The following is a 21,736-nucleotide window of genomic DNA, read 5'->3' as shown; positions in this document are numbered from 1 at the left end:
TTTAGAGAAATGGTTTAAATTTAAAAAGGGTGTAAATTAAAATTTTACGTCTAAATGTCTATAACCCGATGCAAAACACCACGATGAAAACCTACTACTCCTTCTGCGTTGAGTTTGCAAGTTCTCTCCCCACTGGTTGAAGGGGTTTTCCCCCGAGCTCTTCGGTTTCCCCTTCCATAAAAAAACTTGTCGAGGTTAATGGTAATAGTTAGTGTAGGGAGCTGTTGGCTCGCGTGGCTTGCAGGGTTTGCAGGGCTTGCCACCACCCTCCTACACATTGTAACCCGGCCACCTGAATTAAAGGCTTTAAAAGTCGCTCGACGACTTAGGCCTAAGGTGGTGCCTTGGGTAATAGCCTAGCTGATTATTATTTTTAGCCTAGCCTTTCAAATTGGAACCATTTTTCTAAATCCATTGGTTATCGAGATAAACTTTGTATGACCTTGAACCATGAGTTAAAGGTCATCCAAGTTTGCAAATTCTAAAACGCCCTACCAGATCTAGCAAATTTTGATACTCTAGCACTGTCAAAGCTACAACCTCTAATTGGCGATATTATAAAGTCAGATATGCTTGCTCAACTTGTTAAAATGGGAGAACGAAATAGTACAGTTAAAGCCTACGGATGAATTCATAGGCTCTTTGGTGGAAAAGCTAATTCAAGCATAGAGGAAGGTGGCCTTTCCCATCAAAACAAGAAGGCCACGTTACGTTATTTTATCGCCTATTATGATTCAAGATTTTGACATTTTTATAATAAAATAAAATACCCTCAGGTACGGCCATAGATATAGGAAACGTATACATTACTTATATCTATGGGCACGGCCCAAGGTTCATAAATACGCTAATAATGGCACGACCGACTTTTTATTTAGGCTCTAGACTCCTAGAGCTTCTAGGAGTCGCTACGATCGCGAAAATCATTATTACAGTATATACACAATTACACATTTACCGCATTCGCGTAGTTTGTTTTTTAGAGCTCGATGTTAACACTCGGAACGCTCGGAGCTTCGACTTTGTAATCTTTTTTTAACCCTTATTATTTTTGAACGAAAACAGCTAGACCTTCTGGTGTTTAATTTAGGAATTTCAAGATGCATCCTAAAAGCCTAACGAAAGGTTATCGAGATATTTTGCTTAAAGTACAAGCCCAAACTGTACCGGGTGAAAGCGTGTGTATTTGTGGAAATGTACCTGAGCTGGGAGAGTGGAATGTAGCAAATTGCGTCATTCTTTCGCAAGACGACCCAGAAAAGTATTTTAAATTAAAACTAATTAGTGTGTTCTCATTACTTGAAATGTATATTTTTGGTCTATTCACCATAGGGACTTTTGGTCAACTTTAATTAGGCTACCTTCAGAAGAAACGATAGAGTACCGTTACTTGATCTGTATAATACTTGAAAAGCCAGTAGTTATGAATGGACTATCAACTTTCTACGATTCAAACCATTCATCACCCTCTGATATAAGAGATTCGAACCGAGAAGTAGTAGTTCGTCGTTGGGAAACCCATGGAAATCCCCGCATTTTTCCACCTGCCTCAGATATAAAACAAACCTCCCGTGTAGAAACATTTGGTTATAATGATGGGCAAGAAAGAGTTGAATCTGGATGGTTAACTCAAGAAACTATTGTGCAACTAAAATTTTGCAATAATCCGATAACTATATGGAAAGCTAGCCGGAGAGAAAAACCATTTTCGCTCAGAATCTCACCCATCGATCTCAGTCGACGAATTTCCGAGGTAAATAAATATTAAGTACATGTACATATTAGTTTTCCTTTCTAAATTTTGTTAACTTGTTTTAACCTTTATTAGGTTAGTATTCAGTCAATGGATGATAGTGAACAAGAAAGTAACTCCATCTTTGACATGAAAGCTAATAATAGTTGGCCTGTTATTGAATACGCGGTATGATATAATTTTTCAAAGCCTTAGAAGCTGAATAAGTTTTAAATTTTTGCTTTCTTAGGCTATGAATGACAACGAGTGTCATTTTCAAAAGCAAAGTCAATTCGGGCGTCTATATTCACCCGATGATTTTGTAATTTATCAAGCACAAATGCTTCAACAAAACACAATTGTAAGCTCTGTTTGTTAGTTCTTAACAAAATAACATTATCTTTTCAAAACCGAAATATTTTGACGAATGCCTTTCTTTTAGCAAACATGCCATCCCTAGAAATTATTTTACAGGGAGGGATTTATAAATGCAAATAAAAACCTAGCATTTCCTTGCTGAAACCTTAAACAAAAGAAATTAATGTATTTGCTCCTTTTGTTTCTTCCAGAATCGATCATTCAATTTTCCAAATACAATTTTATATAAAACCCAAATCAATCTGCCGAAGTGAAAACGCCGTAACTACACACAAGTTTCATTGCAGCCTAGTTTATTAAAAACCAAAAAATCTACGTGTGTTGAGAACCCTGCTGTTAGCTACTGCAAGTTGCGCTACCAACTTTTGAAGTTACTATTTAAAAATATTTGAGCTTTAAAATTTTTTTAATTAGTAACTAGTTGGTGCCGTGAAGAGGTTATATAACATTTTTCGAATCTTTTTTTTTTTTAATTTTCAGGTTTCGTAGCATTTGTTTTTATATAAATCCCACCAATCCCGCTCCCAAAGCTAGTTGCTTTCAGTAACTCTACAAATTTATCCTTAATTATCCAGTAGTGGATAAAGTATGAGTTTATTTCAGAAGGCAGCTAACTCCAGTCTTAAATTACCTCTTTTATTTTGAAAGAATTTTTTATTGGACACTAAAGCTAATGTGTTTTTCTTTTCCAGGCATACATGGTTGATTTCTACTCATATGATGTCCCGACAAATGCGGACGACGCTAGACCAGCCTCTACTTCAAATGGGGTTGACGCCGTCTCAAACTTGAACGGTTTAGTACCAACTCATATGGGATTTTGCTATATATTACCTAGCAACATGAGGGAAACGACAGGAACTTGTACAATGCCGATAACTGGAAAACGGCAGCAACCAATAGGGCAATTGACAAGTATAATTTCTTATAGGATTATGATCTACGTGATCTCTACTAAAACATTTTCAAAAAAACAGTTGAGTATCTGATTGTTAAACCAATGAAAGATTACACATCCACTTGTCGAAGGTCATACACCCACAGTTTGAAAGCCATCAAGAAAGGCCTCGATGTAGGGCACAGGGGAGCTGGCAACAGACGCAGAACTGATAAGTAATAATAATAAGAAAATTATCTACTAGAAAAAACAACAATTATTTATGATTTCTTATCAGAGTGGAAAATGTCTTGGAAAATACCGTGGCCTCCTTTAACTATGCCGCGAGACACGTAAGATGTCTTTGTTTTCAAGTTTTGTCTGTTTGCTCCGTATGCTAAACACCTTCTCTAATAGGGAGCTGATATGGTGGAATTAGACGTTCAACTATCAAAAGATAAAGTCCCAGTTATTTATCACGATTATTATATATGCATCGCTATGAAAAAGGTTGTTAACCAGGCTAAATTCCTCGTGTATCTATCATTTAAGTCTTGTAATTTGATCTCTGATACTTCAATCTTTTAGAAAAAACTAGCTGATGAGGAAAGAATGCAGTTAGCAGTTAAAGACTTGACAGCGAGTCAACTCCAAAAATTAAAGGCAAGAAAAATTTTGCCACTATCTTGAAATGACACGTTGTTTCGATTTGTGTGTAATCTTTTGAATTTTTTATTTACAGCTTAGCCCGACTGATTCTGGTATGCTTACTTGATATATATTTAAAGGGTTTTCCCAATCAGATTAACAAAGTTTACAATATCCGTCTATACAGAAAAACATCAATATGACTTTTGCGAAGATGACGCTGAAGATAATCAGCCTTTCCCCACATTAAAACACGTTTTAGAAGCTGTAGACCCCAGAGTTGGCTTTAATGTTGAAATTAAATGCCCCATGCAATACAGGGTAAATTTTACTTGCACCTCAGAGTAATAGCAGTTACCTACAATTAATTAAATAATTATCTAGGATGGGACATGGGAAATGGATCATCAATTTGATCTTAATACATACCTTGATATTATACTGAAGACCACGTTAGAACATGCAGGCAACCGATATATTGTTTTCTCGTGCTTTCATCCAGATATCTGTGCTATGTTAGTGATAATTGCTTTCAACAAAATATCTTAACTTCTTCCGATTCATTTTATAATTTTCACCAGGATTGCCTTGAAGCAGAATGTCTACCCGTTGTTGTTTTTGACTCAAGGTCAAACTGACCGTTACCCTCCGTACCTGGACACTAGGACTTCCACTGTTCCCATGGCTGTTTATTTCTCTCTTTCAAGTTGTTTCTTAGTAAGAAGAGAGTGCTAATTTAAAGAGGCGACATTTCAAAAGATTCTTACTTCTTTAAAGGGAATTAGCGTGCACACTGAAGAACTTTTACGGGACCGTTCACTCATCAATTTTGTAAAAAGCCGTGAATTGATACTCTTTTGTTGGGGTGAAGACATTACTGGCTCAGAAATTGTGAAAACGCTGAAAAAGGATGGAGTGGATGGCGTTATTTACGATAAGTTAGTTTCGTTTTACATTTCATACCATTCTTTAGCATAGGCTTAAAACCTAAAAAAAGCTTTTAATAATGTGGAAAAGTTTAAACCATTATTAAAATTTACATAACAGCTTTTACATTTGTCAAGAAAAAGTAACATTTTTAAAAATTACTGCTTGTTTGAGGTAACAGTTTTTTCTAGAATTGTTACCTAAATGACCAGTAATTTTGGATATCAGGATTTCTTGTTCTATGTTGTGTCTATTTTTCTCTGAGTGTCATTTTTTGCTCAGCATTGGGATGTTAGGAGGCAATAGTAAACCCAGGTTAGTCGAGGGCCTGGATTCAGACGAAGACTTCGCCTCCCATATAAATAACGCCTAGAAAATGGGGAATATAAAAATCAGTACGAATTATTGTCAAATTATTCCTTTAAATTTTTAGTTCATTTGATTTTTTGAACGTTTTTGCTTCCCGCCACTTTAAAGAGTTATTAATCTTAACAATTCTTATACATTTTAAGCCTAACAAAGATTTGTGCATGACTGTCTTAACCATTAATATCGCCTTGCTTAAATTTAGCAATTTCAAAAAATTCAATACCAAGTTTGGCAAAGTTTAAAAAACAGTTGGCTTGGTTTTGAATATATGGGTTGATATATACATCAGGGTTGCCACAATATTTTCTAAGTCCTTGACTTTTTTAAAGTCAAAATTAGACCATTTTTATCTTTATTTTACTTATCTCAGAAGCTTATGAATTTACCTATATTTTAGTTCAAACATAACGAGTTATATTTAAAGCAACTGTCAGTTCTATCATTGCCACCCGTATGATGCCAGGCTATATATGTAGAGAAGGCGAATTGTAATTTGGGAGGGGCGAGTAGTATTCAGTGCTGGCTTTATAAATTTAGTTCGAGGAACGCCAGGTCGGGCGAAAAATATCCCAGTATCGGTGGTCCCCGTACTGCCCCCCCCCCCCTGGCTACGGGCCTGATTATGCTAAGGTCAGTGTTATTAGATGGAAATGAATATAGCTAATTCTGCGAAAAAACGACTTTACTGGACAATGTGGTGCCATCTATGAATGACACAGGAAGCTAAAATTCAAAATAACGAAACTTTAACCTCGTTAGTGACCTATTGTAGAGTATTATAATTAGACAACTTATACTCTACTTACAAGGAGACGACCCGAGGTGTAACGCACCTATTTTGTTCAAACTCGGGGGTTTAGTAGACCTTCATGAAAAACTATAAAGGGAAATGTCTCCATAGACAACCGTTTTGCCATGGCAACCAAAAATGTTTTTGACAACACAAAATGGAAATTTTCCCATTGAAAATAACATGGGAATCTGACCAATTTTAAATTTTTGAAAATGCTTAAAATAGAAAATATAAAAATAATGAACTAGTTCGAAATTAATTAAAATTATTAAAGGGGGTACCCTTAAAACTGGTCAGATTCCCATGTTATTTTCAATGGGAAAATTTCCATTTTGTGTTGTCCAAAACATTTTTGGTTGCCATGGCAAAACGGTTACCCATTGAATAAATTCCCTTTAGGGTTTTTCAAGTTATATGAAGGTCTACCAAACCCTGAGTTTGAACTAAATCGGTGCGTTACACCTCGGGTCGTCTCCTTGTTAGTGGACTTTAATCTAAATAATATCCCATATTAAATATATTGCAAAAAATTAGTATAATTTAAGTTATCGTAGAATTTACAAACTAGCCAATCAACGTAAGGGGTTCTTTTATGTCCCACCTTTTGGGTCAAAATGTAGCTTAAGCATCTTGTTTTGATGTCTACGCTAGAGACATCTGCTGACAAAAGAGCTAGTACACGTCGAGGCGTCACTTGCTTTAAACTAAAAAAATTTCTAAATTTGTTTAGGATTCATAAAATTTTCATAAATTTAAATTCCCTGACCTGTGGCAACCCAATACATTTTCTTAAATTATAAAACTAATCTATACATTGAAATTTTCTAATAGAGTGGATGAATTTTCCACCGCCCAAGATAACGTATTTTTGGTAGAATCTAAAGTTCGAATGGCAGTTTTGGAAGCAGCGGGACATTCAAACGAGTCAATGATATCTTGGGGCTCTTCCTTTTCAAATAATAGCTCACCCTGAATATTGTTAAACTTTAACTACCACAAGCATGTTGTAAAGTTCAAAAATTTTATACTGTTAGTTTAAGTTGCAACTAAGTATTTAAAAGTAAATTTTTTTTAAGTTACTTTCCATAAAAAGGATTTTATTTCGCTCAATAATTTAAAAAAATTCATCTTTACCTTATATTTTGGGTAAAACTAGTATGTTGTGTTCTAAGTTACCCAATATTTACTTGCATTTTGATTTGTTTAGAGATTTGTTTTTATAGGTTCTATTGCCTAACTTTTGTTCATCTTTATCTTAAACCATTGCGTAGTTTATTTTTTGGAGAGAGTATTATTTTTTCTTACCTATGTAAATAAATCTTAATATATTCGCTACATGACATGTTCTTTATTGGTAAAAGTAACAATTAAAACTCACACCTAGTTAGTTTAATCTTGAGCCCACAGTTTAAAAGTTCGATCGTACGAGGCAGTTGCGATGTAAGATCCATCAGTGGCTATATCTGCGCCCATAATTTTGCTATCATGGCCACTTAATGTTTGAATTGGAGTCCAACCAGGATGAGCCCAAACTTTAACTTTATTATCGTACGAAGTTGATATTAAAAACTGGCCACCACCATTTCCTTTTAAAATCAAAGCATTATAATACAATCTTACAACTGAGGCCAAAAAGACCTACTTTCAAAAAGAACTTTGGTGACCAAGTCCAAATGGGCAGGAATGGTATATTCACACCTTCGAATCCTTAGATCCCAGATTTTAACCGTATTATCTTCACTTCCACTGGCAACGTGATAACTAATAGTAAAATTTAACGATAATTTCCAATAAATACTTTAATTGCAGAGAACTATACAAAATGTTAGAAAAGGGGAAACTAAGTTAATATTACTATAAATTATGTATCTCTTTTACTTCTTTGCATAGTACATAAAAAAATACACTAAGCTCTTTCCATAAATTTCCCAAAATTGGCCCACAAGAAGAAAGTAATGTACCTATTCATTTATTCTTTCAAGTAAATTTTAACTTGATTTACCAACAGCAGCCTCTATTGCAGATAAACAGGCACTTATAGGCGCCAATCGCAAGCTTAAGTAATTTAACCTCTTGAAAGTTGAGGGCTTGCTTGCTTGCTTCATCGTTTTCTGAGGTGGGGGGGGGGCTTAAGACCATTGAGTTGGAAATATAGTATTTCTAGAGGCAAAATTTGTATTTTTATCATTAGTTGGTGGTGTCATCTACCGCAAGTTAGCAGTGAGTATAATTTAAGCCAGTGGTGCTATCTACCACTAGCGTGAAATGAGATGCATTCACTCGAGGCACAGTGTTACACCCCTGTTTCGGACTCTTGGCGCCGTAACGTTACTTGGGGTACTTTTATTGTTGCGACATGGGAAATAATGATTTGATCCATGGTGCGCGTACTGTCAGTCTTTACCAACCGCTTATTGCTTCCCTCACCGCGGGAGGCTTCAGCTATTCTGTCTCGGGTCTCCGTGCAGCATTCCTACCTGTCATTTCTGATGTCTTTACTTTATTAGATAATTATTCCAGTATGCTTCATAACATTTGGTGTTTCCCTTTTTTGTTAAATTGACTGTAATATTATTGCTCTTTTGTTTTATACTCGTGTTATTTTGGTGTTTATCTTTTTTTTTAAATTGTCCACCATGTTCTTTTTGTATACTCCTGCTTCCTTTTTGTTCATTGACAAATTCTTTGAATGATGTTTATGGTGTATACACCAATAAATCCTTTTCTTATTTAAAAAAAGCAGATTGTAGCATTTGAAAAAATTATATTTTCTTTGAAAAACAGGTATGCCACCAACTAATGATAACTGGTTCTAGAAGTACTATATTCCCAACTCAATACTTAAAAAACATATTTAGAGTTCATGTAATAATAGGCTATCTGGTAACACCAAAAAAAAAAGCATACCTAGCCAAATTACTGTGATTTTAGTTCTATTATAAGAAGAGTCTTCTTAAACATTTGTCTTAAATAACAAATGTACATACCCATTTGGTGAAAAATCAACTGAAAGAACTGATTTGAGATGTCCCTCCATGAACATGATACATCGCCCAGACCTTAAATCCCAGATTCGACCAAAGGAATCCATTCCACTAAAGATTTCATTAAAATTTATATTTAATTAATAAATTCCAAAAAAAAAGGCACGTTGCAAATAGAAACTCACCCTGTAGCGGCTAATGAGCCATCAGGATGGAAAGCAATATCATAAACGGGTTTGCTATGGCCTTCCTGGTGTAACAGTTCTTCGCCAACCTCCAAATCCCACAACCTCCAGGAATTATCAAACCTAACAAGATGACAACATAGTGTAAGAAAACTTACAAGGAGACGACCCGAGGTGATAATCACCGATTTTGTTCAAACTCGGGTATAGAGTACACCTCCATGTACCTTAAAAAATCTGCAAGGGAAAAGTTGCGACAGGCTTTCGTTTTGCCATGGCAACCAAAAACGTTTTTGACAACATGATTTCGGATTTTTCCATTGAAAATAACATGGGAATCTGAAGGATTTTAAGGGTCTCCCCTGTGAAACCTTTTAAAAAATTTCAAAATTTCAAAAATGTTAAAAAAATTTAAATTGATTTTAAAAATTAAATTTAATCAAGTTTAAATGCAATTTCGTCAATTGGGGGACCCTTAAAATCCTTCAGATTCCCATGTTATTTTCAATGGAAATAATTCCAAATCATGTTGTCAAAAACGTTTTCGGTTGCCATGGCAAAACGAAAGCCCGTCGCAACTTTTCCCTTGCACGTTTTTTAAGGTACATGGAGGTGTACACTTTACCGGAGTTTGAACAAAATCGGTGATTATCACCTCGGGTCGTCTCCTTGTTAGTAAAGTGTATTTAGAAAGAAGGACAACTTACACGCAAGTAGCCAAGTATCTTCCAGAAGGATGGAACCCTACTCGAGACACTCTATGAGGGTGATGCCCTTCTAAGTCGGCGATAGGTTCATCACTTAAAAGGTTCCAAAGTTTGACTGTGCCATCCATTCCACATGATGCTAAATTTATAGCATCTGGGGAATGACCAAGAGTGGAATGTGGGTGGAAAACAACGCAACCTACATTGCAATTATGTCCACGGAGAGTCTTCACCAACTTGCAATCGGGAATGCTCCATATTTTACACAATCCACTCCTAACAAAAACCAAATAAAACATTAAAAATTGCAACTTAGAATTTCACTTTCCTTTAAATGTTCATACCATGATGATGTAGCAATCATTTTACTGTTAGGACTAAAACTACAATATGATATGGGTCGGTTATCTCCAATTTGGCTGCAGCTAATTGTTAAAGACTGCAATTTATTTGTCATTAAAATATTAATAAAAAAATTAAAAGAAGGGAGGTTAAATAACTCAAGATGCTTACGCGAAGTTGTTTGTACAATTCCTGTTTTTTCGCGTGTCTTTGATGAGAATCAGTTGCGGCATTTTTGTCATCTCTGGCTTTTTGTAGTCTGTCTTTTGCTTTTGGAAGAGAATAATCTGCTATATGCAAACGAGCTTTTAATAAGCTATTTGAGCCTTCATGGTACCAAGTTTTTTCAGTCAACTGCAAAATTTAATACATTAATCATTATCATTATATTTAAAAAATAATTAATTGATTTATGATTTACCTCTCTAGCTTTTACTTCTCTTTCTTGCTGTTCCTCGCGTCTGCGTCTAATTACATCTTCACCTATTCTGGCTAAAATGTTTCGAAGCCTTTCTCTGCGCTCTGCTGGTCCTTCTCCAAACAAACCTTAATATAAAATTATATTCAATATTTTCATACAGAATTAAGCGCGGACCTCAAAAATAAAAATATTCCAACAATATGTTCATTATTTCAGAACATTATCCATAGAGATCATACAACATCTATGTTGACCTCAGATACATCAGTTCACAGATTATCATTCAAAATTCAGACTCTGTGACAACCTGTATATCAGTAAATTCTACACATTCACAAAATATCAACGAAATCAGACAAGTAGTTCCTCAAAGGTGACTTCCATTGAAGCTCCGCTAGCTCCACTAAACTAAATCCTTATAAAATATATATTTCTTACAAATTGGTTCTTGAAGTGTACGTAAAGTCGATTTGACTTCTGAGTCATCTGTTGAAACATTTATTTGCCTAGCTTTTTTCCTTCTTTCAAACTCTTCCAGTAACATCTGTTTGTCTTTGCTCATTTCATCTTCAAGGTCCATGTATTCTAAAAGCACAAGGCCGATAATGCTAAATACTTATTTTGAAAATCATAAGACGTTTTACCATCTGAGAAGTTGATATTTCCCGCTGCAATAGCAGCTCTAATTCCTTCACTAAGACCAGCAATGCCCTTTTTTTCTGTTCTCGAGGAACCCGGACCCTCAGATATGGAAGCTGAATCTCCATGTTCATCATCGGAGCTAGAGCTACTATCATCCTTATCATCCATAACATCATCATGACCTTCACTTATTTTTCGACCAGATTCTTCATCTTGAAGTTTGGATAGCCGTAACCTTTCTTGCTCTTCGAAACTCCCATAATGTACGATTTTTTGACGTTTTACGTAAGTTACTTCATCCTCCTCATCTGACATGATATTGGTGCAATCTTAAAAACAGACAAACGCTAGTTTAAATTTCCAAATTTTATGCACACTAAGTCAACGTGCAAACTAAATTGCATAAATTTTATAAAAAAATTAAATACTTAAATCTAACTGTATAATTAATTAAGTAAAATAAGTTTGTCCGGTAACCAATTAATAAAGCGGGAATTTGAACGGACAAACCGATTTGTAGCAGACGGTGTCTCAGACCCAATATCAGTGATGCCAAGTCGCTAACATAGGAAACAGCGTGGGAAATAAGGCGGTGGCAGTAGGCAAATGACCAATTTAAAAATTGCCCGGACCAGTTTATTAATTAAATCGGAGGGGTGTTAGTGGTCCACTGGACCACTTTATTAATTCGAGGCGTATTAATTTTTTTAAATGATTCAGCTTGAATATTTTGCAGTTGGTAGGTCTAAATGTTATATTATAAGTCTTTGGATTTGAAGGTCTGTGTAACGGCGGCTGTGGCATGTTTGTTTACTCCAATTCGAATTCACTAGGGCTGTGCGAGTATTGGTTTAGGCAATCGAGCCGGGTATCAAGTACGAAATGTTTTTCATCGAGTATTCGAGTCGAGTAATATTGAAGTCGAGTCGAGTAATCGAGTATTTGATTAAGGGGAAACTTTCTCTTATTCAAGTCAAGTAATTAAGAAAAAACCTGGTTTTTACGAGTATACTTGGTTAGGAGCTGGTTTTATTCGAGTAATTAGGAAATTAAATTTAAAATGAGTATAAACTAGTTTTCAATGTTGAAAAATATTCCATTAATTTAAATGAACCACAGTTTCCAGAACTTTAGTAACATTATAGTGACTACTGGGATATAAAAAGACTAGTATACTAGGCTACTAGCCTAATTATAGTAATTAATAGTAAAATAACCATACAATATACATTTTTTTAATTATTAATGTACCATCTGTCCGTATATCGCTTAGGAAGTTAAGATTCTAAGAAAAACCGCGCAGGTGCACTATGCCATTCAAAACATTTGTTGTTTGTACGCCTTGTAGGTACCGTTTATTATTTCCACCCCAAAAGTGGCAAAAACCCGTCTTTGAACTTACAGCAGTTTATTCGAGTAATCAGGTACCAGACTATTCGATTTTTTGGTACCCGATAATCGACGAGTGTTTTCCAATTACTTATTCGAGGTCCAGTTTGAGTGATCGATTTCAAGAAATGTCGAGTAATCGATGATGTTCGAGTACTTGCACAGCCCTAGGGGGATGTAAATTATGGAGATTAAATTAAGGGGTAGAGACAAATAATGGTAAATATATATTGTTATAAATATTACAATATTTTGCTACTAAAACCAAACATTCAGCTTCATCCACTAATCATTTTCCACTACAACTCAACCATGGACACTGTATCTCTAACCGGACGGGAAAAGCAGCCTAAAAGAGGTACCCCCTCACTGTCCGTTTGCGTCCTACTTCGTATTAGCTGAAATAGTCGGCCGTACTCGATTCGCAGGGCCGTCAAGGTCATTCGAAATTGTAAACCGCCATTTCAAACGGAACGTTTTGTCGACCACGTGATGAATTATATGGCCTTGACAGCCCGAAACTTTCAAAATTCTTGAACCTCCCCCCTTTACAGAGAGACGGTGGTGGCGGCAGGTGATTTTGTATGGTGGAAGCTCCAGCTTTTCCCGTCCGGTTAGAGATACAGTGTCCATGACTCAACCAAAGAAAAACCCGTTGCTACTTCTTATTTAGAACGTCTAGCGGACGAAATTATATATACACTCATATTATCATATATGTTAATCTAGTAACACTGCCTGCCGTAAGATGGCACTACAGGCTTAGGTTAATTTTTTTCTCTAGCTACGTTATCGTAAGTGCGACGGGGATTCCGTATTGGGGTAATACAGTTTTCCATTCCAGGATACAGGTCATTCACATTCCTAGCTGGAATTAACCCTATTAAAAACGGTTGAAAGTTAAAACACGCTATTCTAATGTAGAAGACGATGTGCACTGTCTGGTCATGGTCCAGTTTATTTATTCTAGGCCAGGGGGGTCACTGGTCACCTGTCCACTTTCAAAAAAATCCTTATTTCCCACCCTGATAGGAAACGTATATAAAGCAGCCTTGGAAATAACGGTGGTCAGTTGGTCAAAGACCAATTAATTAATTGCTCAGACCAGTTTATTTATTCAAAATTTGGGGGGTCACTGGTCACCTTGTCCAGTTTATTAATTCGAAATAATAACAAAAAAACAGAAGGTGACCAGTTTAATAATTCCAAATAATAGGCTTATAAATGACATTAGAACATTTTATATAAGACCAGTTTAATAATTCATAAGCTAGGGGGTCACTGGTCATAAGGACCAGTTTAATAATTCATATGCTAGGGGTCACTGGTCATAAGGACCAGTTTAAAATAAAACCTTATTTCCAAGGCTGATATAAAGGTCTAGATAAAATATTTCAAAGGGAGTGAATACGGAGGTGACAGCTATCAGAAACGCGTAATTTCTGCAGGCTATCCTTATAAGACGCTATCTATCGGTAAGAAAGCTCGTGCTATCGTCGCGAGAGCCATTTTTTCCCGGACATTTACAATGTGGTGTCGGCCCGAGGCCTTAGACACCAAACACACTGTAAGTTACAGGTACACATACTAAAACACAGCTACCAAGAAGAGACTCTCTCAGAAACAGCTGACAGAGACAAGGTTAAAAGAGTGGGAGCGTACCCAGAAACCTGGACAACATCTTCATATAGCTCGAGCGAAAAACAACCCTCGGGAAGGGCGGAAAAAGTCAACATAGAGGGCAAGGTTGGGCCAAAAGACTCAGGCAGGCCAACCTCACGGAGAGCCCGACGAAAAATCGACCTACTGACCGCCGACCCTGGGCCTGAGAAGGCAAAGTGGGCCAGATCACCCTCTTCCCGGCACAGCGGGCAAGAAGGAGAGGGCCGCAATCCAAACCGATGCAACACCGCTGGAACAGGGAAGCGATCAACCCGAGCCAGAGAAAGGAGGCGTTCTTGGAACCTAGACAAGTGACAATCCCAAACCTGGGAGCGGGCCGTAAAATCCTGCACGGAAAAGAGAAACCGGCCCGTCTGTGCGTCTGCCCAATCACGCTGCCACAAACGGAGCAACGCCGAGAAGCATCGCCGACGGATAGTCAAAGTGTCTGGGGGCGGAATATACAGAGGAGCCGCTGTATCATTAGAAGCAGCCCGAGTATGGGCATCCACCTGCTCATAATGGGTTACACCAACATGGGAAGGCGTCCACAATAAATGAAAACGGGCATTGGGAAAAAAAAATAGCTTCCCCAACATATTCTGGACCAAGGGATCCATAGAAGAGCCGTCCGCAAAGATAGATGAAGCTGAGAGGGAGTCCGAGCATATAATCGCAGTATAGATTTCATGAGCAACAAGCCATGACACCGCCATGTACAAGGCGCACAGCTTGGCTCTAGAGATAGCCAAGTGGGAGGGGCAACGATAACGACGGCTAACACCCAGACTCGGAATAACAAATGCGAATCCACCAAAATCGGAGGACGGGACGAGGGAGCCATCTGTATATACATGACACCACTCTAAAGGAAGAGAATCGAGATGACAGTAAAAGGCTGAAGCCAAAGAGTGGGCGGTATAACCTGCTTTTGGCCCTGGCAACCAACGTATATCGAGGACGAATGGAGACTGTGTACCCGGAGGCCACGAGGAGCTGTGGAACAGGTCATCCAGGTCCCACCTTTGCGCCAGGAGAGTGACAGTACCCCGAATATGCATGTACGGCAAGGCTTGTTGGCGAAACCAGCTCTGAGTCAAATGGGAAGACGGGGCCCGAAGACAATATAAGGCGTATTGCAAACACTGCGAATCCCACCGAAGAGAAAGCGGAGGGATGTGCGATTCCACTTCCAAAGCCGACACTGCCGTCGACCACGGGACACCTAAAATCAAACGCAACGCCGCATTTTGCAGAACGTCCAGACGCTGGAGAACAGAAGGCGCCGCTGTACGATAGACTACTGCAGCGTAATCAAGGAGGCTGTGAATCAACGCAGAATAAAGTAACCACATGGTGACCTGATCAGGTCCCCAATGAGCCCCGACAATGGTGCGAAGAAGAGACAGGCGTCGAAGACAACGAGCCCTCAAGTCATCAATATAGGGGCGCGAAGTGAGATGACTGTCGAAAATGACACCCAAGTAGCGGCACTGAGGTCTAAATGGGAGAGCAACACCGGAAATACGCAAGGGACCCAGTGGCGCCGATCCCATGGGGGCAGCGGGGCCGAAGCCCCCATTGGGAAAAATCGATGGGGGCTCTGCCCCCATTGGTAAAACCGCCTATGTTAAAGGCCATTTACTTTTAAGCAAGAAAGTGTTGCCAGCAGCCTCATTCCAAGTTTAATAGTGAGCTTCGGCCCCCATTGGGAAAAAAAGCGATCGGCGCCACTGAAGGGACCTGCTTCCGAGATATCGCGCTTCTTCGAGAAACATATACATACACATTTATCAGGTGACAGGACAAAGCCTAAGGCATGTAAAAACGAGACAGCACAATTCAGAGCTTCCTGCATGTGTCTACGCAACAGAGACAGAGAGAAACCAGTTAGGAACAAGACAATATCATCAGCATATATAGCAAACAGAGTACCATCAGGGAGGGCCTCAGGAAGGTCATCGAAGAGCAAGCTGAAGAGAAGAGGGCTAAGAACCGCCCCCTGCGGAACACCCCGGGTGACGGCAAAATCAGGAGACAGAGTACCGGCCACCCAGACCCGAGACGACCGATCGGTCAGGTAGGAGACGAAAAAGCGAAGATAGTGATCGGAAAGTCCTAACATCGTAAGCTTGAGGAGAAGATGAGAATGCCGGACACTACCAAACGCGTCCTTGATGTCCAGGAAGACTGCCAAGCAAGCTCCCTTGAGAGAGACCGAGTGGCGAGCGGTGTGGAATAGATACATGAGATTGTCAGCTCCCCGACGGCCGCGACGGAAGCCTGATTGGGATGGCGTACGTTTATCAGTAGCTTCCAACCACCAATCCAGGTGAGCTTTAAGCAAATGTTCAAATAGTTTACCAAGGACAGAGACCAAAGTTATCGGGCGATATGATGACGCCATTCCAGGATCCTTTCCGGGTTTGAGGAACGCCAACATCACTCCGGACTTCCAGCCGGAAGGCATATAGGATGAACGCCAGCACAAATTATACAGAGACAACAAGGCATCTTGAGCCCGCGACGGGAGATTACGTAATAGTAACGCCATAACCATGTCCTCCCCCGGAGCAGTGTTCTTCAGCCGTTTGAGGGCATCAGAGAACTCCGACGGGGTAAACGGACGTTCCGGACTGCCGTCCGACAAAACCACAGGAGGGGGCGGGGATCATCCGCCGAAGCTGTTCGCGCATAATGACCAGCCAGAGTCGAGGCGGCAGCCGCCGCAGAAACGACTCGAACGCCATCATGCACAAGCGGCGGGATGGGAGACTGAGGGACGGAGGCACCCTTGAAACAACGAACTCGACGCCAAAGGACTAGAAGGGGAGAAGTACTAGACATGGTGGAACAGAACGTCGCGAGAGCCATTGTCTCCTGCTTAAAAACTATACTAAAAGTCACCAACAGATGGTGTCTAAAGACTACGACCTGCGGAAAAGTCAAGCACTTAGTACTAAAATGCTAAGAGACCTCACGCTCTTGGTCACGTGCCTTCCTCGGTGTCTGCTAGGTGTCAATTCCGTATTTTATGTTAGCAGGAGACATGACTAGGAGTTGACAGCGGTTGTCGCGGTGAATGGTCCCCGGCGTCGTGAACACAAAAACCCGTTTTTCCCAATAATTCCCGCTTTCTACCCACCCCTCGAATTTTCTCTCTGGCGTTTTCTTTTTTTCTCGGCCGTCGCGTGAGATACTATACTATCAACATTGCGCCCTCTGGGAGAAAAAAACCCTTCTCGTAGGCTCACGCTGAGGCGGCTCTACAACCCAGTCAGAACTGGTTTTTTCTTCAGCGGTAGTTCACACAATCCTCGCTAGAGAGCGTCACTAAAATATTTCATCTCGGGTTCGTCTCCGAGACTGGAGATACCACGGTTTGGGGGGTAAAAGTTTGAGAAGGGAAAGACACGTTTTGCGTTAACAGCGCGCGTTGGGAAAAGCGCCCGGTTGTGAACTCCTAGTCATGTCTCCTGGTCCACTTAACGACATTCCGTCCATAGCAATAGTCCCACTTCGATATATATATATCGATGTGGAACTAAAAAGTCAAAAGCAAAATTGCAGGGGTGCCAGGTCAATCGAAAACATTACGCATTAAAATTACTCTCAATTAATAATTTCCATGAAATCCTAGAGAGTCCGACCAGAATTCAAAGACCGTGGTGGACGAAGTAACCTCTCTGAATGAAAAGATGAGGATAAAAAGAAAATAGGAAACAGTTACCTAGTAGTAGTGACAAACTCGCACTTCCTACTCTTCCAGGTTCAAATCACGCAGAGCAGTATCGGTTAACTTGAATTAGACGGCATGGAACGAGAAAGAAGAGAGAGCTTTAGCGCCCTGCTGCCGTCGGAAGGGAAAAATTCGGAAATTGTCTTCCCCCTATTCGTAAAATGTTCAGCGTTAAGGATCGTCCAATGAAATGTGTACACAACACTGCGATAGCGTGTTTAAAGGCCTGGTGTGGCACTTACTTATCGAAGCCGTGTTTGGCCAGAAGTAATAAATAAGTGTGGCACTTACTTTTCGAAGCCATGTTTGGCCAGAAGTAATAAATAAGTGTAGCACTTACTTATCGAAGTCGTGTATGGCCAGAAGTAATAAATAAGTGTAGCACTTACTTATCAAAGTCGTGGATGGCCAGAAGTAATAAATAAGTGTGGCACTTACTTATCGAAGCCGTGTTTCTCCAGAAGTAATAAATAAGAGTAGCACTTACTTATCGAAGCCGTGTATGGCTAGTGTGTCCGAATTTATAGCCCGGTGTACCGCTAAGATTAAAACCACACCACCGGAGGTCTATCATCATAGTGCCCTACGCCAGCGTCCACAGCCCGGACAGGTGACAAATCCAGCATGGGTAGTAGTACCCTACTTTTGATGGTCTCACCTTAGACGCAAGCCACTCAACCCAGCCCCAGCAGAAGGTGCAACAATGGGACGACCAACCCCTCACTTCGCACACAGCAGTGGGAATAAGAGTGGATGCTATAGCAATTCCAGACGACACCCTACCTACGTAGGTAGAGAGTCATACCCTTCGGAAAGAACTTCTAAAGGGGAACGACAGGCACGCAGCGGTTTACATAACCCGGCACAGCTGGCACTGGAGATCCCGGTGTGCTCCAAAAGGCCGGGAAACAGGACCACTGCGCCTCATACGGAGACCCGCCACCCCACAGCAGGCTACCCAATCCTCCGAAGCGGCCAGTTTGCCCGGACCCTCTCCGTTAGCCTGACCCGAAGCTCAGTTTCCAGCACGAAACCTGACCGAAGTTGGATGTGGAGATAGGATCATTTGATCAGAGCTAACATCTCCCAGAGTCCCAGTGCACCACCGTCCTTATGGGTTACAATAGACGAACCCCGAATCCCCGGTAAAGCAGTGGCGTAGCTGAGAACTAGGAGCTCCCCCCCCCCCGCAAAAATCTCTTTTTAATGGGACGTTGGGATACAACAGTACGCCATGGGGTTATACTCCAGCTTTTTTAAATTTCGGCTGCGAATTGCGCACAGCGTCCGATATCGTTACCTCCACTGACCCCGGCAGTGTCATCGACTCCGATAAAATTAACGCGTACGCGTTGGCCATTAAAGATCGAGTGTCTACGGCCATCAGTGCCGCCCGGGAAAATATTTCCGTTGCCCAGGAGTGCCAAGCTTCGTATTATAACAAGCGGCTCCTTGATGTTGAATTGGAGGTTGACCAGTTGGTCTTAAAGCGTACCCACTATCTCTCGAACGCCGGGGCTCGATTCTCCGCAAAGCTAGCTCCCCGTTTCGATGGCCCCTTTCATTTTGCTGAAAAGCTTTCTAAACATACCTATCGGCTTAAGCGGATTAAAGGGGGTACTTAGCTTAAGGGTACATTCCATATACGGCAATTAAAGGTGTTCCACAAACGAGGTGGTATATCTAATGACGACGAACGTGATTTCGTTAATCCTGCTAGTACCGTAACTGAGGTTAGTTCACAGACCCCTGTCGCGCGGGATGCCGATAGTGATTTAGTGCAAGAAACACATTTAGTCGAGCGGGATGCCGACAGTGCTTTCATTCCAGATAAAAATTTCGTCGAGCGTGATGCCGACACTGTATTTTCGAAGGGGTTTGATTCCAATGCCCCGCTACCTCTTCATGTGAGGCCTCATAGCGCGATGAGCCCGAATAGCGAGTTTTCGTCCCATAGCGGCAATGAACAGATTTCTATCAAGCGTGCCTTAAGGTCTCGTGACCCTATTTCTGGCAGGGCCATTTGTCGTTAATTCTTATTGCTAATGTTTAACCATTGCTCTCGGGTGAGCTTGCATATCATCGTTTATGTGTTTTTAGTGTATGGTATTTTGTTGAAGATTTTTTTTATTATTACATTCCATTTGTGCTTCATTATGACTGGTTTATTGTTACCAATTTATACCAATGTAGTGTACGTATTATATTTTTGTTGGTTGTATTTCCCCACTTACCAACTGTTTCGCGTGGACGCTCAAGCTTCAGTGGGGGAGATAATGTAACGTGTTTATTCGTTTTTAGTTATTGGTGTCATATTTTTAGGCCTACATGAGGGTTTTTGTAGGGAATATAAATTGACGTCAATCAATAGGCAATGGCTGGTTTACCCTACAAGGATGGTTTCCCAAAAACGTGATTTCTAATATGTGGACACCTATGGTGTGCGGGAAAAACGAGAACCGCGTTAGTGGGTTTGTCCCTCGACATTCCTGAAGGGATTAAGGGCCGAGTTCAGCGATTGAACTAGTTCATTCTAGCTGGCATCACAAAAATATTTTGGCGGGAAAACTTTGAGGAGCAAGGATTGCGGCTTGCGCGCTAAAAAGGGCAGATTGGCAATGGCAGAAGAGTTCAGAGACGAAAGGAGGCAGATCTTGAAAAATCTAGAGTTTAGTCGCGAGGATACATATCACGAGGGAAGCGAAATACGCGACGCCATGATAACTACAAGATCCTCTCGCCGGACTCGTAACGCCGTGGAGTAACTTCATAAACATTCATGCGGTACCGTATAAAGCAATTTAATTTAATTGGGGAACCAGCCAGTTCGAACGTAAAACAATGTTTAGAATAATTAATTAAGTTACCTTTTTAAAGTCTTGGTTAGGTTTAGAGTAAATGTAGAATGTTGTTTTAACTTTATTTTTTGGTGTGTATAATTATTTTTATTAGTGTATTAAAGTATGACGAAACTAATACCTGAAGTCTGTGCCCATTAATTTAATCTGTTGAATGAGTACGTCGTCTTTAAGCTCAATAATTAGCACCCCCCCCCCCCCCCGAAGCTCGAGGCCCCCCCGCACTGCGGGCCCTGCGGACCATCAGCTACGCCACTGCGGTAAAGCCACCAGTTATTGCATAATATAATTATAATTTTACACTGTTTTGCTTTTTCTCTCTATGGTAACACAATGCAACTACAATTTGTATATTTAGGCTTTTTTATTTAAGTAGACAATACGCTACCTGAGAGCGAATGTCAAGCAAGTCTAAAAACCCCTATTTTACAAAAAAAAAAGATTATAGTTTTAAATCTTAAAACTTAAAGGGGCTCCAAAGTTCGGTGGCAAAATGTGTGTAAAATCAGTAAACTGCGAAATTTACGGCTGACTCTGGCCGCCTCTGCCAAGACCGAGTGAGGGGTTGGAGGGAATGAAAAGCATGCTAAATTTTCTTTTTTTTTTTGCCACCGAACTTTGGAGCCCCTTTTAAAATATAAAGTGTAAGGTTAATAATACTTAGAAAAAATAAGTATTGATTCAGTCTAATATAAAAGCACTCGTGGATTCTTATTACAAATGTCTTACAAAAGTCACATATCTCGACTTGCCTGTTTGATTCTTGCTCTTATGTAGCGCATAGCAGACGCTAGATTATAGGCGCTACCTCGGAAGTGCCCGGTGCTTTAGTGTCATCTAAACTCGTTTTGCTCGCGAGTCGCGACTACTATCTCCCTTTAGAGGATGAAGGGATTATAGGTTGACTGACTATCATGCTCAATATGGCTCTACAGAACGTTACAATAGGCGAAACTATAAAGTAAATTTGGTCTTAACCAACTTGTTACAATGGGGAAACAAAATCACGTGACTACCATATCACAGCCAATTTTGATTCGGTAACTCCATAGATATAGGAAACGTATATAAAGGTCTAGATAA

The 21,736-nt window shown here is 40.0% G+C and overlaps 3 protein-coding genes across 5 annotated transcripts; 1 reads left to right on the top strand and 2 right to left on the bottom strand.

The window, feature by feature from the left end:
- The first annotated feature begins 941 nt into the window (after nt 1-941).
- Nucleotides 942-7,059, top strand: LOC149925092 (glycerophosphocholine phosphodiesterase GPCPD1-like). 2 transcript variants are annotated; one of them, XM_090161461.1, is made up of 17 exons: nt 942-1,024; nt 1,091-1,261; nt 1,333-1,753; nt 1,829-1,921; nt 1,983-2,093; nt 2,803-3,025; nt 3,088-3,223; nt 3,286-3,340; nt 3,405-3,497; nt 3,576-3,650; nt 3,730-3,748; nt 3,823-3,956; nt 4,020-4,150; nt 4,217-4,352; nt 4,413-4,573; nt 4,845-4,957; nt 6,556-6,640. In XM_090161461.1, exons 1-16 carry the CDS (start codon nt 990-992, stop codon nt 4,933-4,935), a joined length of 2,085 nt encoding a protein of 694 aa, XP_090017587.1. In that variant the 5' UTR covers nt 942-989; the 3' UTR covers nt 4,936-4,957; nt 6,556-6,640. The 2 variants fall into 2 exon arrangements, with proteins under 2 accessions (XP_090017587.1, XP_090017586.1); XM_090161460.1 differs by lacking the exon at nt 4,845-4,957 and having other exon boundaries at nt 6,556-7,059.
- Nucleotides 4,841-11,452, bottom strand: LOC149925091 (uncharacterized). 2 transcript variants are annotated; one of them, XM_090161463.1, is made up of 12 exons: nt 11,434-11,452; nt 11,008-11,334; nt 10,802-10,948; nt 10,364-10,488; nt 10,114-10,296; nt 9,945-10,039; nt 9,601-9,876; nt 8,894-9,016; nt 8,712-8,819; nt 7,367-7,485; nt 7,103-7,310; nt 4,841-4,931 (listed from the first exon to the last, which is right to left on the bottom strand). In XM_090161463.1, the coding sequence occupies exons 2-11, from the start codon at nt 11,318-11,320 to the stop codon at nt 7,114-7,116; spliced, it is 1,686 nt and encodes a 561-aa protein (XP_090017589.1). In that variant the 5' UTR covers nt 11,321-11,334; nt 11,434-11,452; the 3' UTR covers nt 4,841-4,931; nt 7,103-7,113. The 2 variants fall into 2 exon arrangements, with proteins under 2 accessions (XP_090017589.1, XP_090017588.1); XM_090161462.1 differs by lacking the exons at nt 4,841-4,931; nt 11,434-11,452 and adding an exon at nt 7,014-7,029 and having other exon boundaries at nt 11,008-11,412.
- Nucleotides 11,453-13,992: 2,540 nt separating this feature from the next.
- On the bottom strand, nt 13,993-16,610 carry LOC149925090 (uncharacterized). Its single transcript, XM_090161696.1, has 2 exons — nt 15,843-16,610; nt 13,993-15,549 (listed from the first exon to the last, which is right to left on the bottom strand). Exons 1-2 carry the CDS (start codon nt 16,608-16,610, stop codon nt 13,993-13,995), a joined length of 2,325 nt encoding a protein of 774 aa, XP_090017822.1.
- Nucleotides 16,611-21,736: the final 5,126 nt, after the last annotated feature.

This window comes from Leiobunum rupestre, chromosome 10, assembly GCF_980474605.1.
Source record: "Leiobunum rupestre chromosome 10, qqLeiRupe1.1.hap1, whole genome shotgun sequence".
NCBI lineage: Eukaryota > Metazoa > Arthropoda > Arachnida > Opiliones > Sclerosomatidae > Leiobunum > Leiobunum rupestre.
The sequence above is the reverse complement of the archived record's forward strand: the minus strand, read 5'-3'. Positions and strand labels throughout refer to the sequence as shown.

Coding starts and splice junctions, on each gene's coding strand:
- LOC149925092 (XM_090161460.1), top strand. CDS start 990: ATGTTAACACTCGGAACGCTCGGAGCTTCGACTTT. Junction 1,922..1,982: donor GGCCTGTTATTGAATACGCG/GTATGATATAAT, acceptor TTGCTTTCTTAG/GCTATGAATGACAACGAGTG. Junction 3,498..3,575: donor TATGCATCGCTATGAAAAAG/GTTGTTAACCAG, acceptor TCAATCTTTTAG/AAAAAACTAGCTGATGAGGA.
- LOC149925091 (XM_090161463.1), bottom strand. CDS start 11,320: ATGTCAGATGAGGAGGATGAAGTAACTTACGTAAAACGTCAAAAAATC. Junction 8,820..8,893: donor GGCTCATTAGCCGCTACAGG/GTGAGTTTCTAT, acceptor TGAAATCTTTAG/TGGAATGGATTCCTTTGGTC. Junction 7,486..8,711: donor GTTGATTTTTCACCAAATGG/GTATGTACATTT, acceptor TTTTACTATTAG/TTATCACGTTGCCAGTGGAA.
- LOC149925090 (XM_090161696.1), bottom strand. CDS start 16,610: ATGGCGTTACTATTACGTAATCTCCCGTCGCGGGCTCAAGATGCCTTG. Junction 15,550..15,842: donor TCCTGTCACCTGATAAATGT/GTATGTATATGT, acceptor TTTAGACCTCAG/TGCCGCTACTTGGGTGTCAT.